General features: G+C 34.4%; 2 protein-coding genes across 2 annotated transcripts in view; one reads left to right on the top strand and one right to left on the bottom strand.

Annotated features, from left to right (window-relative positions):
• Positions 1–17,131, bottom strand: part of CCDC146 (coiled-coil domain containing 146) — a gene marked incomplete at its 3' end in the record, with an annotated part of 67,538 nt that overhangs the window by 43,835 nt on the left and 6,572 nt on the right. The window lies entirely within an intron of this gene.
• Positions 10,171–17,037, top strand: FGL2 (fibrinogen like 2; the record flags this gene model as incomplete). Its single annotated transcript, XM_084306358.1, has 2 exons — positions 10,171–10,918; positions 14,017–17,037. 2 exons carry the CDS (start codon positions 10,171–10,173, stop codon positions 14,721–14,723), a joined length of 1,455 nt encoding a protein of 484 aa, XP_084162484.1. The 3' UTR covers positions 14,724–17,037.

The raw sequence follows: 17,131 nt of genomic DNA, 5'->3' as shown, positions 1-17,131 counted from the left end.
TCAGTCAGTCGGGTCAGAGCCTAATGTTTCTAAAAGAAATTAGCTAAAGAGCTCTCTGAGCATTATGCATAACTGAAGGCACTACATATGACAGGAATTCACATCTGAAAACAATTTTTCTACTCCTCTGAAGAATTCTAAACCAAGTTCATAATTGGAATGTAAAAAGTCATATGGACAAATAGTCCTAAATAAATCAATTCAATATTTATAATTTATAATTTATGTAATATCATATGAAATAAATAAGTATAATAAACAATAAATATAAATTGTAAATTATTAATAATAAATATGAACATTAAGTAATAAATACCATGTGTAAAATTAATAGATATATATGACAGAAGTCTGTATGGAAGGAGAAGTCCTTTACAAGGTATTTAACACCCCAGATGTTCAGAAAAGGTGCCTCACAGAGAACATCAATGTCTAGTATAAATGTCTTTATTAAAGTCCCCAGATTCCTGTGAAGCCTAGTGCCAAGAGTGTTGCCAAGATTATTCAAAACAAAACAAGAGAAAAAAATCACAAAATGGTCCATCTTGCACTAATTCCTAATAATTGCAACATGGAAATCCAATGTAGGAAACAGAAAATATTACCAACTTGCTTTATTACTGGCTAAAAATACTCGAGTTTAAACAACGTATGTTTGAATAATATCTGTATTAATTAAAAAACACACACACACACAAACACAAAACAGTATACGTTGGTAGCAATGACTGTAGGTTAGTATTAGAGTTTTCAGGTTTAAAGGAAGTTATCATTAGTTACTTTATTTGTGTGTTCCTCAGTGATAAAATAGCCAACAGTATTTCCATATAAACATTTCTAACTGAAGGTTTTGTTCATTTTATTTGGGTTTGTTGCATCTGCATTAGCAACTTTTCTATTTAAAAAAGTCTGCGCACAAGACTAAGGTCCCATGTTAAACCAGTTCATTCCTCTACCCCAAGATGCACTCATAGTTTGCTTGTAAGGCCTCCCATTGCTGGGGTAATTAAAATGGTAGTTCTCTTTAGTCGAACTATTGGTCTACATTAAAAACAAGGAAAGAATGAGTTTGAAACTGGAGTAGAGAGGTGGAAAAAAAGAGCTTGTGAATGACAACTGAAGATGCTTTTTTCAGTCCTGTGTTAGTGCTCCGGAAAGAATTGAGATCACTTGGTTATACTGGCAATGGTAAATCTCAAGTCTGGAGTTTGGCGTATTGTCAGGTAAATATTCTGAAATTGTTGAATCTTCCAGTCCCCATCTACGTCAATTATACAGACCATATTTTGCTTTTCTCAGCTTTTCTTTCTCATTTTACAATTAACTGGGACCCCCATATATTTTTAAACATACTCTAAATTGTTAGATCATCTGGGTAAACTAAAATAAATTTTCCTTATCTAAATGGAGAATTATTGGAAAGTTGGACAAAGATTTGGCTGCAAGTAGATGGTTGCTTGGAAACATCTTTCTGCTTTTTTCCCTGTGCTCCCATAAATGTAATTACATAAAAAGTATGAAAGCATGTATCTGATTACTGGATTTACTTGTAAGTTTCCCTTTTAGGTTTTCTGTTAATTTTATAGTATTGTTACCCTCTACTTTGCTTTAGCTCTATTTAATTGATTAACTTGTTCCCATTCCATTGTGCATAATTTCCTAACTTTGTTACATTTTTTCATGTTACCTCACTATCTGAAGCTTTGATTTTCTCCCAGAAAAACAATACAAAGCAAATTTCTTTCCTTCAATCAGTACCTCCAATTTCCTTCAGTTTCCTTCAGTCACTTCAATCTAGTACTACATAATCGTATCATATGATAAAGACTGTGGAAAAAGATTTTGCTGAAAAGGGCAGGAACCCTTTAGGTCCAGTAATCCGTTAGTAAAACAGAAGAATACTTATGCTTAAATAACAAAAAATACTTCTGCTTAAATGGCTGTTCTGTACCCCTGAATAACTTCACCAAGTGTCCCTAACAGCAACAAGTTCATATTTACTGTCTAATAGCTTCTCGTCAGAACATCTCTTGCAGAAAATTCCAAGACAAAGTTAATGCAGTCTGAGGTTACATACAGTCTTTGCAGGATCCCAGGGAGCTCTTGCATATCCTTTCAGGTGACTTCAGGTCCACTAGCCTCTGGACAAAGGATCACAATATTTTTTTTCTGTCACAGGAAAATGGTTATACATGAGATGTTGATAAGAAAAGTATGTCAGAATAGGCATGGGAATTAAAATCATGGAAGCAAGAGGATCCACCTTGTACCTAAGGTGCTCTTCCATGTGATCAAAACTAGAGAAGTCCATCCCTAAACACCTCCCCACTAGTATTTTTTCTATTTTAACAGATTATATTAAATGCTTTTTGGCAGTCTGCTCAAAGCAATACACCAAATAACTCATCTATAATTCCAAAACAATTTTTCTGTAACTCCAATATCATATAAGAACTATAAGAACTTCTGACTTTTCTGGTTTTGAATTTCAAGGCATTTTAAACTGCTTTCAGAATTCTCCAGAAATGAATGAAAATAAGCCAAATGTTAAGCCTAAAAAGATTATGTAATCTGAATATTTATCTGAATATCTATCTCATGTGTTTTAGAAAAAAATGCATCAAGAAAAGAACAGAAGATAAATATAGCCATCACCAAGACAATAGTGATTAATATCAACTACTCATAATTATTAAGAAAGTGAAAAATTTGAAGGCTTCCTAGAAAAGACTTAATTTCAGCATTCTCTAAAACCTCTGCATTTCAGTGAAATGATGGAGCCAACACATGTTTCTAATAATGCTTGTACGTGTTGCAGAATAACTAAAATGAATTCTAAGATTTAGTGGGGTGATACCACTTTCCACCTCTTCATTCTGAGCTGTAGGTTTAGTTACAGCAAGACGTTGTGACTACACTTGCTGTTATTTTAATGCATAGAACAATCCAATATTTATATATATATATATTTATTTAATTTCAAACATCCAATGGTCTCCTCAAACAAGTATTTTGTCTCATAATAGCAGACAACAAAAAAATATCCAGAGATTAATATATTTTATAGTTTGTGTATATACAGGATTTAAGTGTAGTATTAACCACTTGGCAAATGGTTCATCTTGCCAGTCTGCTGTGTGAGGTTTGGAATTTTTTCTCTCTGTTGTTTATTTGAAGAGCTTTTCTTGCCTCCTTTGGATAATATTTAAATGCTTAAACATTTAGGGAAGAAAAAAGGATAAACGTTCCACTTTGAACAGAAAGCCCTGTATCTCTGTCAAACTCCCCATTTAGTCCATGATGTTTGGACATTTACTATATTGCTTAAGTGTTTCTTAGAGTGGAGAGAAAGCAGCAGTGTCTCCCACTGACTTTTTAGGGGTTATGTTGATATCACAGGAGGGAATAGGTACAAGCACGCTGAATCCATGCTATGACTCTTGGTTTTTATCCATATTTCTATCAGTTTCCAAATAATCCATTTCCTTCCTTAGAAGGAATGAGCTAGGGATATTTGCTGTTATTTGGCTTGTCTGTGTCTGTGTTGGATACCTCCAAATTATCTAGACATAAACTTGGACCCATGACAATGCACTAAGTGAACTGAAGCTTTCTCCTCAGGTTCAGTCCAAAGCTCAGAACATGTTCATAACAGAGCTTGCACTTGTACTAAATTGTGCAGAATGGAGCTCAGCTTGAACACGCACCACTGTCTACACAGAAAAAGTAAAGGCTCTAGCTCCTTAGCATCACTGTTGCCATCAGCTAAAACTGAGGGTGATATGTTAACAAGAAGAGGAAGAAAAAATGTGGTATAACAACTTGGTTTCTAAATGGCTAAATAGAATAGTTTACATTGTTCTTGGTTTCCGACTGCCACTTTCCATGACTTCTCATTAATTCTGAAGATCATGTCCTGGATACTTCAAGATAGGGCATCCAAAAATGAAGGAACAGCAATGAAAAAACTGTACAGGTAGTAATTTTCACCTTTGTGGCAATACATTTATACTAAAAACTCAAAACTGCCCTAAAAACTATCACTCCAGATGTCAGAGAATGCAACATATGTAAGGTCTTCTGTGACAATTTCACCTGATTTCCTAAAAAAAAATGCACAGGACAATTTTTACTTTCCTCATTTTTGCCACAGGTTTCGATGTATGCACCTGAGTACCACAAGACAAGATGATTCCTCAGAATATAAAACACACTGCTGGAATCATGTGCTAAGAAAATTTACGTCAATGTTGGAAAAGAATTTCTCACTTGGGCATTCTTTTGTAACATAAGGTCAAGATCAAATTCTTTTTAAATCATACTACTTTAGAAAACAGTTTTCCATGTAAAGGAAACAGTGCAACATCCAATTTGGCCATACAAGGTAGGTTCTCTCCACATATACTCCAGGTCATTTGTATAGTTTAAATGTTAAGGAATGAAAGCAATTATTTCAATCTTTTTATTTTGTTTGTATTTTCTACTCTGTGAAGAGCTGTTAAATATATGTATTTAAGTCATTCTTTGCACTTCCCAGAATGTTTGTTTACATAGTTTTTATTATATAGTCATGCAATAAATAAACTCCAAGTAATAAAGGAGAGGCGTACAGTCCTAGGAAAAGTAAGGCTGGGAGGAACCACTGGATGCCATTTAGTCCAACATCCTGTTCAAAGCAGGGTTTGCTTCAAAGTTTGAAAAGCTCCATTTTTAACTTCCTAATGTTTTCCATGGTCATAATTTCCAATCCAAACACTTCAAACTATCTTTCTATTATCTCCTAACACTTGTGATGAACTTTTAACAAGGTAACACATACATTTGTATAAAATCACATTTTTGTGTAAATCTCATTTCACTTATAAGTGCTATTTTTACAGGGAAAAAAAAAGTTTCTAAGCTATTATAATATGGTAGCTGAAATAATGCAAGTATTTTTATTTGAAAACAGAAATAATGCAAAAAGATTTTTTTTTGTATGTCATGAAGTGATTCACAAATTTGGACCTCTTTCCTATTCCAGGAAAACTTAAAGTGTCTTGAATAAGAAGATTGTTTTTAAGTATAGCATATCATTATTTCACAAAGTGAGAGGCATAAAATTTATGATTCCTTGAACTTTGTTGTTTAAAAGGAAAGTGGCTTGATTGCATTGGTTCCCAATTAAAAAGACTAATTCAGGACAGTAACTCAGGAGATGAAAGTCAAGCACTAAAAAGATGAACCAGAAAAATGATTAATAGCTACTCACTCTGTTTTGACATGGAGTCTGTTGGTATAAAAGACCACTGAAAGTCTCAGTCTACTACAAAATATTTCACATAGAAAAGCTATATGAAGATGATGCTACATAAACCAGACATCAGTGAGTGTGGGGGTAAAGCAAAGGCGTACATGGAATATGTTACTGTACCCAGTTACAGCAGATAAAGCATTCTATTGCCCTATATGGGATTTCTACAGTTTTGCTATTTTAATCATGGATGGATCAGTCAGACATCCTTTAATGAAAAATAAACTGCTGAAAAGACTTCTAAAGCTAAAAAATTATAACTAGGAAAAATAATATCACGAGTTCTCTCCCCAGGCATAATTCATAACAGTAGTTTGTACCCCAGTTCGTGGGGGAAAGAAGTCCCTGCATGGAAAATGTCAAAATCAGCCACCATAGAGATGATACAATGGGTCAGAAAACACTGCCTCCAGCAGTCAGTTGTGTCTCGCATGGGTCAGTAAAAGGGGGGATACAAAACTAGTAAGGTAAGCATTTCAGAGAAGGAGACAGCTTTCTTGTTTACTTGTCCGTAAGTCTTGAAAGGAGCATACCGAGCATCCAGTACAGTCGCACACCAGCTGGTTTTACTGGAGCAGGGTTTTGCTAGAATCAATAAGGAATTTTCCTGAGAAGACAGCTGGGAGAGGCTTTTGTCTTTGCTGTCATCACTCTTAGAGTGCATTCTAGTTTATTTTCCCCACATACTCGACTAACTATGAGGTCTTCCATGGCTATAGATAGATAAAAATAGTCAGCAGTAAATTCTAGATTTTCAACAGGCAGTTCTGCTGATGTTGTGGAAGAATAAAGATATAGGAAATTAGTTTCATGGATCTCTTTCTGTCCTTGCCTTAACAGAAGGAGTAATATTCTCTGGCCACATGAATTTGGTAAGATGTACTACACTTACATTTGTTCATATAGATATGATTTCTACTGCTTATACTCTCTGTCAGTGTCATCTTTTTGCCTGTTATCAGAATTTGTACATAAAGCGAAGGCCAACTTAATTAGGTAAGGAAACATACATCTATGTTGCTACCAGATCTCTTTAATCTGTATCTGAATAATATCAAGATATATAATATCAATAATAATATATAATATCAATAATATTCAATAAAGAGCAATATCAAATGGAATAGGACTGCCTGCCTGCCTTTTTGTGCTCTGATTTGTTCTCCTAGACACATGAAGGAGTTGAACAGGCAGTAATAGGCTCTAGCAGGCTACATAAAGAGTGCTTTCATAAAGAATGACTACTGTATTAATAAATAAAGCAATTAATCAAAAATAATCTTAAATCAGAATGTGTTTCTAGTAGAGAGTTCTGGCATATATCCCACATTGTGAGAAAAAATGAAGATAAATTTATCTAATTTTCATCCTCTTTCCCAATATCCTGCTTCCACAGAACCACTGAGGTCTAAAAACCCTATCAAAATATTACTGCAGAAGTTGAATCTTAATACATCTCACCTCTGTCACCAAAGTGATTTATGTGAATGAGCTCACATGTGCTTCAGGTTTGTTCATATCTACCATTCAAATTGCTTAAATAAACCTCAATATTTTGTAGCCACTCTGCTGTAGGAGATGCCAACTCCCAGCATAATGCCAGAATCAGATGACAAGCTGTAGTGTTTTAAGTTATCTTAGCCACCAGTTAAATGAACATCTGTCCACAGTCTTAACTTTTTTTGTTTTCTGTTTGACCTACATTCCATGATATGCCAGAAAAAAAAAAAAAAAAAAAAAAAAAAACTTGCTCTAAAAAATCATGGGAAATGGTTTGTTCTGAGTTTGATAAATGTTGAATAACAGTCCTAAGATAAGTTTGTTAAACCAAAATATATTACTTCTTTAACCTTGCAACCACTGGGTAGCTCTGGGAACAGAATTAAAATCTTCAATAGAATTTGAGAATATCATAAGCTCTTGGTTGTTTTCTTTATCTTTACGAAAATATGTCTGTAAGATGAAGGTCTCTTTTCAGTCAGAAAAAGTTTCTTTCTCCACGGAAGGAAAAACAAATTCTTAAAGAGAAGACTAAAGGAGTCTAAAAGCTACAAGAAGAAGACCTTTAACCAATGAAAAAACCTTGGCAGAAGATTCTCACTTGTGGTCATCAGATGTTATTCAGTTAGACCCTTTCACAATTGGGGAAAAAAAGTGTTAAAGCTTGTTTTTTGGGGTTTTGTGATTACTTAACTACTTGAAGTTGTAAGCATTATACAGAACTCCTTAGGGTTCTAGGAAATCCCCATCTGAGAAGAAATATGTTGTTTATAAATAAACTCTCCAGTTCTCAGTTTTGATCTGGTCCTTATTTCTGCTATTATTTATTTTTGCCATTAGTTAAGCTACATCAGCATATTACCGTGTAAGATTGCTCAGTGGCCCTTCTAAGGTCAAGGACTTGTGAAAATCTCAGTTTGGAAAGTTTGCTTCATTTATGCCAAGGAAGATCAGAGGCACGGGGCACACACGAAAAAAAAAAAAAAAAAAAAAAAAAAAAAAAAAAAAGGCTGTGGCATACTGCTTTGAAGAAAGAACAGAAGCAAGCCAAATTGTTGAGAATGGACATTCCCTGACAGAATGGGAAGAAAGACTGGTCCTCAGTTAAGACTTTTCCATATGGGAGAAGCATGTGGATACTTGATGAAGAAATGAGTCCTTCAGGCTCCAAACAGACTGCTGATGGCATAGCAGCAGAACATCAGGTTAATAAAAAAATGAGGACAATAGCAGAGCATCTCAAGATTACAAAAATCTTATCTAAAGGAAGTAAAGATCCCAGAACAAAGGGATATAAAGGAGCCAGGAATGAATGTCTGAAGACAAAGATGTTTGAAAGGCTAAGACACCCCATGTTACTATCAGAACTCTCTTTTCTTTGGCATTCAGCATAGATAGAAATTTCTGCCCTTCCTGAAGTCACTCAGTCCTGACGATACCTTCAACGCAGCACAATAGTTATATAATAATACGCGACATGCATTTAAACATTCCAAGGAAACTCATAAGATGTGGTCTACAAAATATAATAATTATTAATTTTATGGATACAAAAGTTTGTCCAATCCTAGGTCCCACAGCAGACAGCAGAGCTCACTGTAAACTGAATGAACAACAGTGGGTATGGGGAATATGGTTTCCCAAATAAAAAGGATTTAAGAACTCTATTGTATTTCTAAAGCTCCTCAGAAAAGGCTGGTATAGCTTTCCTCGGTTTGGCAATAGCAGCCATACAGGGGAACATAATATAAATACCTGATACAAAAACATAGGTTGCTATCAAGCAGATGAAAATGTAAACACTTTATTCACAAATTAGAATTGTGCATTTCATCAACTGCTAGAAACATTTCAGTTTCATTTCCATTTAATGCATTTTTAGCAAAATCAAAGTGATGTCAGTGCTTTACACCTGCATTGCAGTCCAGGGCTGATCTTTCACCTCACTGCTGGGGAGCTGCGGGAAGAGAAATTCAAAACCCATTTCCCAAGAAAGTGCCCAAACAACAGTAACATGGAGGCCTCTGAAGGAATTCTTGTAGCAGGTTAGACAAGTAGTTGTTTGTTTTTTGTTTTTTTTTTTTCTTTTTTCCAAGCCCCCCTCCTGTATTATCAGTATTTGCCTGTGTTCTCTATAAAAACTAGTAACATTCCAGAGATCATGAATTCTAGAGTATGTGTGACTAATGTCTTTTTAATGTTTAATCTGTAGTATGCATAATTTCAAATAGAGTTTAGGGAAGTAAATCATTCAGATTGCACTAATTAAAGAACTGGTGTAAATATCCTTTACTCATTCAAGTTATTTGACCTTTGATGGAGCTATGAATGCATAAAAACGTGTCCATTCAGCTCTATTTTTTGGCAGAAGGAAAAAGACCTAAACCATAAAAAACATGTAGGCACGACATGAGAATGGTAAAGGTGGCTGTAGAACAGAAATGAGGAAGTAGATGAAAGCTGTCACCTACGGCTAAGGTATTCTGGCTGGTTTGGTTAGTCATGCAAAGTACATGATTAACTCTTGCAGCTGATAGAAGGCACAATAAAAAGGAAGGAAAGTAGGGGCTGAAAATCAGGAGTACAGAAAAGAACGCTGGGCCCATTGGAGCACTTTCCTAGCTCCCAGCTGGGCTTTAGATCTAGAATTTTGGGCATGATTCAGAGAAACAGGTTTTGCCCTGGGTTTTCTGGACAACTAATCCAAGAGTTAGGATCCCAAGCATTGAGGAGGGGGGATTAAGTTCCCTTACTTTCACTTCAAAATGTTCAATAACCAGTTCAAAGAATCAGATAACAATTAATTTTAATTTTGTTCTCCCGTAGAATTCATGAATATTCCTGATAGCTGTTCTAAACAGTGGTAGGCAGAACAGGGAGAAGAAAGAGCAGCTCATCCTCTTAGTGACTATCCTGAAAAATAGAAGCAAAACTATATGAATTTCAATATGCTTTGGGATTAAAATCATTTTCATGTATACATTTATTTAATTTTATTTAAAAAAAAAAGTTTAGAAAGAAGGGGACTCAATGTGAGTGAAGCTATTGTTCTGATAAACCTCAGACTGGCAAAGGGGTTGATTTTCACCTTTTCCACCTGCTGTGGTAAAACTAGAGTCTGGTTTTCAAAACCAATTTTAGAAACTCAAATGTTAAGAAACAGATGTTAGAAAACAATTATAACACAGAGTTAAGTAATTTCCCCAAAAAGAACGTCCATGTACAAGAAGAAATTAAATTAAACTGCATAAATGATCGGCACACATGCATTTCATCATTTTGCCTACATACACAAGTTCTGAGTCAGGAATAATCACTGAAACATGCTACTTCTGCCAAGCACTACCTACTTTGCTCTGCTATTAATATCACTTGTGATGCAAGCACTCCCACCCATTTCTGAGAACAGTGCAGGCAGTCTGATAACTCACAGGCTTCAAGCTGCCCTTATAAAGTTGTTCCACTTTTGCATACTTCCTCATAGTGCTAGTTTCTCTGCAAAGATGAAGCTGCTTGTTTACTTAGTCTTGCTTAAGACAGCTCTCCTGGCTTTAACAAATGTCTTTGCAGCTGCTTTAGAAGATGAAAAGGATGCTAAAGAAGGAAAAATTACTGGTACTTGTCCTATAAAGCTCAAAACTAATGGGGATTGTGATGAAGGAGAGGATTGTCCATACCAGATAAATCTGCCTCCAATGACTATCCAGCTACCCAAACAATTCAGACTGATTGAGAAAACTCTCAAAGAAGTACAGACCCTGAAAGAAGCAGTAAACAAGCTGAAGAAGTGTTGCCAAGATTGCAAGCTGCAGGCAGATGACAACCAAGAAAGAGACAGGAGTAATGAATTCCTGCCACCTAATGCAGAGACTCCAGCAGAAAACAGTGAAATCCAAGATAACAGAGTAAAGGAACTGCAAAGCAAAGTGAACAGAATGGCAACCAGCTTAAAAAATGCAAAGAACCAGATTCAGACCCTGCAGGGTCGTATAGAGAAGATGAGTCTCCTGAATATGAACAATGTGGAGCACTATGTTGACAGCAAAGTTGCTAATTTGACGTTTGTTGTGAACAGTCTTGATAACAAATGTTCTTCGAAGTGCCCAGCAATGCAACCAAGACCTGGTATGTAATCTGTTAATTCTTAATGCCTGCATAAGCTTTCTGTGAATGTTACAAATATTAGGTAAAAGAATTTAAATGTATTTTAAGTAAATAGCTGTGCTTTTAATTTCACAAGATAAGCATTTGCCCTTTTACTGTTTATACTTCTGTACAAGATTTCAGCTGCCACTAGAGGGTTACTGAGAGCTGCAGGTGTTCAGTTCCTCCTAGAACTGGACTTTATTGTGGCACTTAAAACACAGATTATTAGAGGACTTTTTTGGGTTTGTTTGTTTTTAATTTCAATAAGTTAACATGAAAAACAAAGATTTTATTCTACACCCTTGATTAAGGATATCAAACATCAGTGAATTAGATATATTTTCTCCTTGGATGGCAAGGGACAATTTTACTCTTTAGGTATGCCTTATAAAACTGCATATTTCTATTCAATGTGAAATCACAGCTATTCTGAAATAGCAAGTCGTTATTAAATATCAAGATAATCAAGCAAAAAGTTTAGCTTTTAAGGGATGGATAATGCAAATTTCTTTTTTTTTTTTTTTTTTTTTTTTTTACTATCACAGTTAAAATCTGAAAGGCTTGGCTAAAAAAGCTTATTAACAGTACCTCTCGAGTGGGTAATATGTGCACCATCATCTTACTGCTAAACAGTTAGTACAAATCCAGTATATGTACAGCATAAAGTAGAAAACAGATGTTTTCACTGACAAACTTTTTCTTTTGAATTTTACCTGTCCTAATTAAAATCAAGAAATTGAACAAATAATTTCTTTCCAATGTTATTTGCTATTAAAGGATAGCAATAGATATCATACATATGAAGACAGAGGGCTCTACAAAGCAGAGAAAGATCAGAAGGCATTATAGTTTTTAAGCCTCTGTTGCTTAGCATTCAAATTTAAAATAAAACTGATCTTCTGTCTAACCATACTGAAAACTGAAGGTTCTGCAGATTGCAGAGGTTATATACAGCTGAAATTCTTCAAAGTGTGAAAAGAGCAAATGAACAATAATAAAGGTAGTGCTTATACTGTATCAACAATCAGTTTCAATCAGATATAAATCAGTATAAACTGATTACTCTAATTCAGATATAAAATATTCACAGAAAGAATGAATGGTGTCTGCTATATTGATAATGGGCAATGAATCAAATTCATGCACAGTGCTTCAGGATGAACTAAATTCGTTTAAGATATGTCTCATATTTTTACTGAAATGTTGGGTACTGTACATAGCATATGATAAAGTAGATGTTCCTTATGTTTAAGAGCAACTGATGTCTAATAGTGTTTGTAGCAACAATATACGTACCATGACAACTAGCAAGGATAACAGCTACATTTTTTCCCATATAGGAGGAGCCATTCCTGCTTCTACTGAAAGTAATAGCAAAACTTTAGTCAAACAGGAGTTGAATTGAATTATAAAATGCATGTTAGCAGAAATGAATATTCCCTGTCAATATCTTCTCTGAAACTTAGTCCACAAAAGATCTTACACAAAGTCCAATAGATTCTAATTTATTTGACTGAAGACTTAGATTTTGTTTTCAAGTCTCTGATTCCTATACTTTATGCTTCCATAGATAGCCAATCTTCTGTAGCAGCAAACAAGGAATCCTGAGTCTTAACCCCTGCTGTAGCCTGAGAATGCTTCTCCCTTTCAAGAAGTAGTTCAATTGTTTAACTTTTTCTGGAAAAAGTATGCAATTGAAGTCTGCAAATGAGCATGCTTATCAATTCAAATCTACAACAGAAAGGAACATTGTCAAAATGTTTTTGACTCAACTCAGAACTTCTGAGAGCTCTCTATCATTTATTTAGGAACACATAATTATACTACAATGCATTCTCAAAGCTGTTGAACACAATGTTCAACATTGTGTTCAAGACACAATGAGTTACGGAATCAAAAATGACAAAAAAGATTTTGACTCTACAGGAAACACCTGGGAGTATTTTTCTTTGGAATAAAACAGTGCTCTGATGAGGGGAAAAAAACAGTGTTAATGATAGATGCTAAACCTTTTTCCTTACTTTAAAGCCAGCAATGCCACATGCACAGGAAAACTCATCACTTTTCTAGCTGCATCTTTCTAGGAATCATGGTATTACTATAATAGATGAGACAGTTCTACCACTTTTTCCTGCTTCCTAAAGTATTGTAAAATTAAAACATGAGAAATTCCTAAAGATGTAATGTTCTGTATCAAATGGCAGCTACTGAACAACAGCCAGCTTAAAGTCATTCACCTGTGAACAAGGTTTTCCTCTTACATACTGCCAAATGAAGATTTGAATTATAGACATAGCATGATGGTATATATTGAAATACAAAATATATAAAAAATAAAATAAAATAAAATAAAATAAAATAAAATAAAATAAAATAAAATAAAATAAAATAAAATAAAATAAAATAAAATAAAATAAAATAAAATAAAATAAAATAAAATAAAATAAAGGAGTGAGAATGTAAACAGTAAACATTAGAAATATGGACTGAAAACATTAGTCTGGAGTTATAGGAGTTAAGGAAAGGTTGAAGAAAAGGAGAAAAGGGAAAGCAGACAAAGTGCCCCTCTACTAGACAGTTTTGATACAAAAAAAAAAAAAAAAAAAGTAATTTAAATGGTTTCTGGACAGCCATCAGATGCAAAGATCTTAGGTGGTATCTATAACAGAGCAGTAAACCTTATGCAAAAAAAAAAAGGTTGTCCCTTGAATTTAAATTGTCATAACACTATTTCCCAACTAGACGTGTCTCCAATCCATAAGGCTGAACACGTTTATACCTCTTTCAAACAGCTTTCTTGGGTTTGACTCATTAAATATACTAAAGGCAGATACAAGTCCAAAATGATGGCAACGTAATGCACAACTTTAATGAATATCTGACTTTTCTTATTTAACAAAAACTTCAGAAGTGATGCATTTGGTAAGAAAAACAGCCTATTCAAAGCACAGATAACAGCACTGAGTCAGACTGCACTGCCTTTAATATGCTCTGTAGGCTACATCAGTCTGGATAAAAATTTTGCTTTTTTAAAAAATTGACACTATGTTTATTCTAACACTCTGTTTTTCCACCAGTTATGCAAATAATGCAGAGAGACTGTGCAGATCTTTATACAGCAGGAAAAAGGCATAACGGGATCTACTACATTACCCCTGACCCCAGAAATAACAGCTTCCAAGTTTATTGTGACATGGAAACACAAGGAGGTGGCTGGACGGTGCTGCAGCGGCGTCAGGACGGTAGCACCAACTTTAACAGAACATGGAATGACTACAAAAATGGCTTTGGAAACCTCAGCAGGGAGTTTTGGCTGGGGAATGACAAAATTCACCTCCTGACAAAGAGCCAGGACATGCAACTGAGAATTGAACTTGAAGATTTCAATGGTATCAGAGAGTACGCTAAATATGAACATTTCTATGTGGCCAACGAGTACCTGAAGTACCGTTTAAGCGTTCACGGCTATAGCGGCACGGCAGGAGATGCCCTTCACTACAGCAGGCATTACAACCATGATCAGAAGTTCTTCACAACTCCTGACAAGGACAATGACAGGTATGCCTCAGGAAACTGTGGGGCATACTACAGCTCTGGCTGGTGGTTTGACGCATGCCTGTCTGCCAACCTCAATGGCAAGTACTACCACAAGAAGTACAAAGGTGTTCGCAATGGGATCTTCTGGGGTACGTGGCATGGTGTTTCGGATGATACTCCCAGTGGATATAGGCAAGCCTTTAAATCAGTAAAAATCATGATCAGACCCAAAAGCTTTGTGCCTTAATTCTATACCTTCTCTTAATTAGTTTGCTTTGGATTGCACTCAAGATGATACTTACTCAGTGTTATACTCAGAATTCATATATTCAGTTATGTTTGTTGTAACATAGTTCTAGACAACATATTTCCATGGTGTTTCCCATGTAATTATCAAAGACAGCATGAATGATTCTGAACAGTTGTTGCTAAAACTTAGCATAGGTTAAGTCTTGGTATTGTTTTATAAATGTTCTAAACATTGCTTTTGGTGCTTTTACTGTATGTGATACATGAGATTTTTAAATAGTCTTCAGCAAGTTGTGTCTGAGTGAACATCTGCATTTTTACCTTAATATAACTCAGAGGAATATCTGAAAACATAAAAATTTATTAAACACTTAGCATGAAACTTTGTACCTCTGATACCACCCAACATTTTGTATCATCTATCCTTCACAACTTCGAAGATATACCATGAGAATGTCAATATAAATTAGGAAAAGTGCAATATAATATTATTTTTAAAATATTAGGGAACAGACGGCCACATAGTTTGCTCAAAGACTCAAAAAAAAAAAAAAAAGCTTTGAATAAAACTTAGAAAATGAAAATGATTCCTCAAATCTTATTCCATTTATCAAAGATTATTTAAACAAGTTGGTGAAAGAATTGGGTAAAAGTAAGTGGAAATAATGCATAGAGCACGTAATGAAAGGCAACCTTCTTGCTCATTTCAATTCCTCTGTTCAAGCTCAATGTCCTTTTCATCATTTGTGGGAGAAAGGAACTGTTACATAGCTTATCACAGATTTACGTAGGTAGGTGGACAGGTAGGTAGAAGACATATCAAGAAGAATACAAGTCTTTGTATTAATGCTTCTAAGTGCATACCAAAAAAAAAAAGACTTTTAGGGGAAAAAAAAAATCTTTTAGGTAAGCAAGATGTTATAAGATGGCTCCTGTAGAGACTCAAGCTCTTATTTACATAGTTCTCACTCTATGTACCATTAGACCTTAAATTATATGTAAGATGATAAATAATTTGTAACACAAGAAGATTGTGTTCTCCCCATTTTTTGAGCACCCCTTTTGTAATCAAAGAAACTTGAGTAATCCATTGGCCATTACAAACAGAAAAGAGAATAAGTGAAGGACTATTTTCTCCTAAAATAATAACAAAAGAAGCTTAATCAACTTTTTATATCTTCAAGAAGTGCAATTTAAAGACACTGTTATTATAGCTCACATTGTAGATAACGAGCACAAATTTGCCTACACGTACCTATTGCCTACACCAGAAAAGCCATGTCTCTACAATCACAGTGATTAACATTCTGAGAGGAGATGCAAATTTTCTTAGCAAGAGGTGTTTAGCTAATGCTATGTAGCCCGTACCAATTTTGAGATGCAGACAAACAATTCAGAGACTCCATTTCTTTACCAGTAGAAGTATGGTCTTTGTTGGCATAGTCTTTTTGGTTAAAAGATTATTATTGGCAATGATAAGCAACAGATCTGTGCCAACAAAACTATAAGCACACACCTGACTGAATACTTTACAAGTAAGACTTTTACTGTTTTTAACATGATAACCAAAACTGTCGTGGTTATACGTGATGGAAATGAGAAACAGTGGCAATTTCTAGATTATATAATATTAATATATATATTTTAAGGGAGTAAATATTTTGATGGAAGTGTAATTTGGTTTTATACATTTCAAATATAAGATTAACGGAAGATTTAATTTCAAAATGTATAATCTTTGCTTGAAGATATTGTGAAGTATAGAATATTTATTTTAGGATAAAAAGGATAAACCAAACAACAACAACAAAAGACAACTTATGAAGTATTAGTTAGAAGAGCAAATATCTGATTGCATATGATTACATTTAATCATTTTGCATGAAATGCACAATTTGCTCCCATTCATTATATGGTAACTAGATAAGCATGACTTACAGTATCTATAAGCTTCTACTTGAAAATGTCTTTTTCCTGCTAATTTGTTGGAAGGGAACCTATTTTTTTTTTTATTTTAATTAAAATTTATTTTTTACAAAGTTTTCTTTAACAGAATAAGCAAATGTGACTAATATCACCTACAAAACCCTTGACCAACCTCTCAAAGAAAAAAAAAAAAAGGAAGAAAAAGAAAAAAATAGAAAAAAATTGTAAAACCACTGTAATGTTGTTACACAAATCTGTATACTACCTGCCTGGAACTGTTGTAGCTGAATCTCCATCAATGTGTACTAGTTTTACAAAGTATAACTCCATGTATTTTCTGCAAGCATTATTTTGTTTTTACTTATTGTAAATAAAATTGTCACATTGTTAAAGCTGTGCTGCTGTCATAGATTTTTACGAAAGAAAGTTCTATGAAGTCTATGAAGAGAATTCTCATAAATTGTTCATTGATTTTCTGTA

Source organism: Netta rufina, assembly GCF_964035555.1.
Source record: "Netta rufina genome assembly, chromosome: 1".
In the NCBI taxonomy this organism is placed as follows: domain Eukaryota; kingdom Metazoa; phylum Chordata; class Aves; order Anseriformes; family Anatidae; genus Netta; species Netta rufina.
The sequence above is the reverse complement of the archived record's forward strand: the minus strand, read 5'-3'. Positions and strand labels throughout refer to the sequence as shown.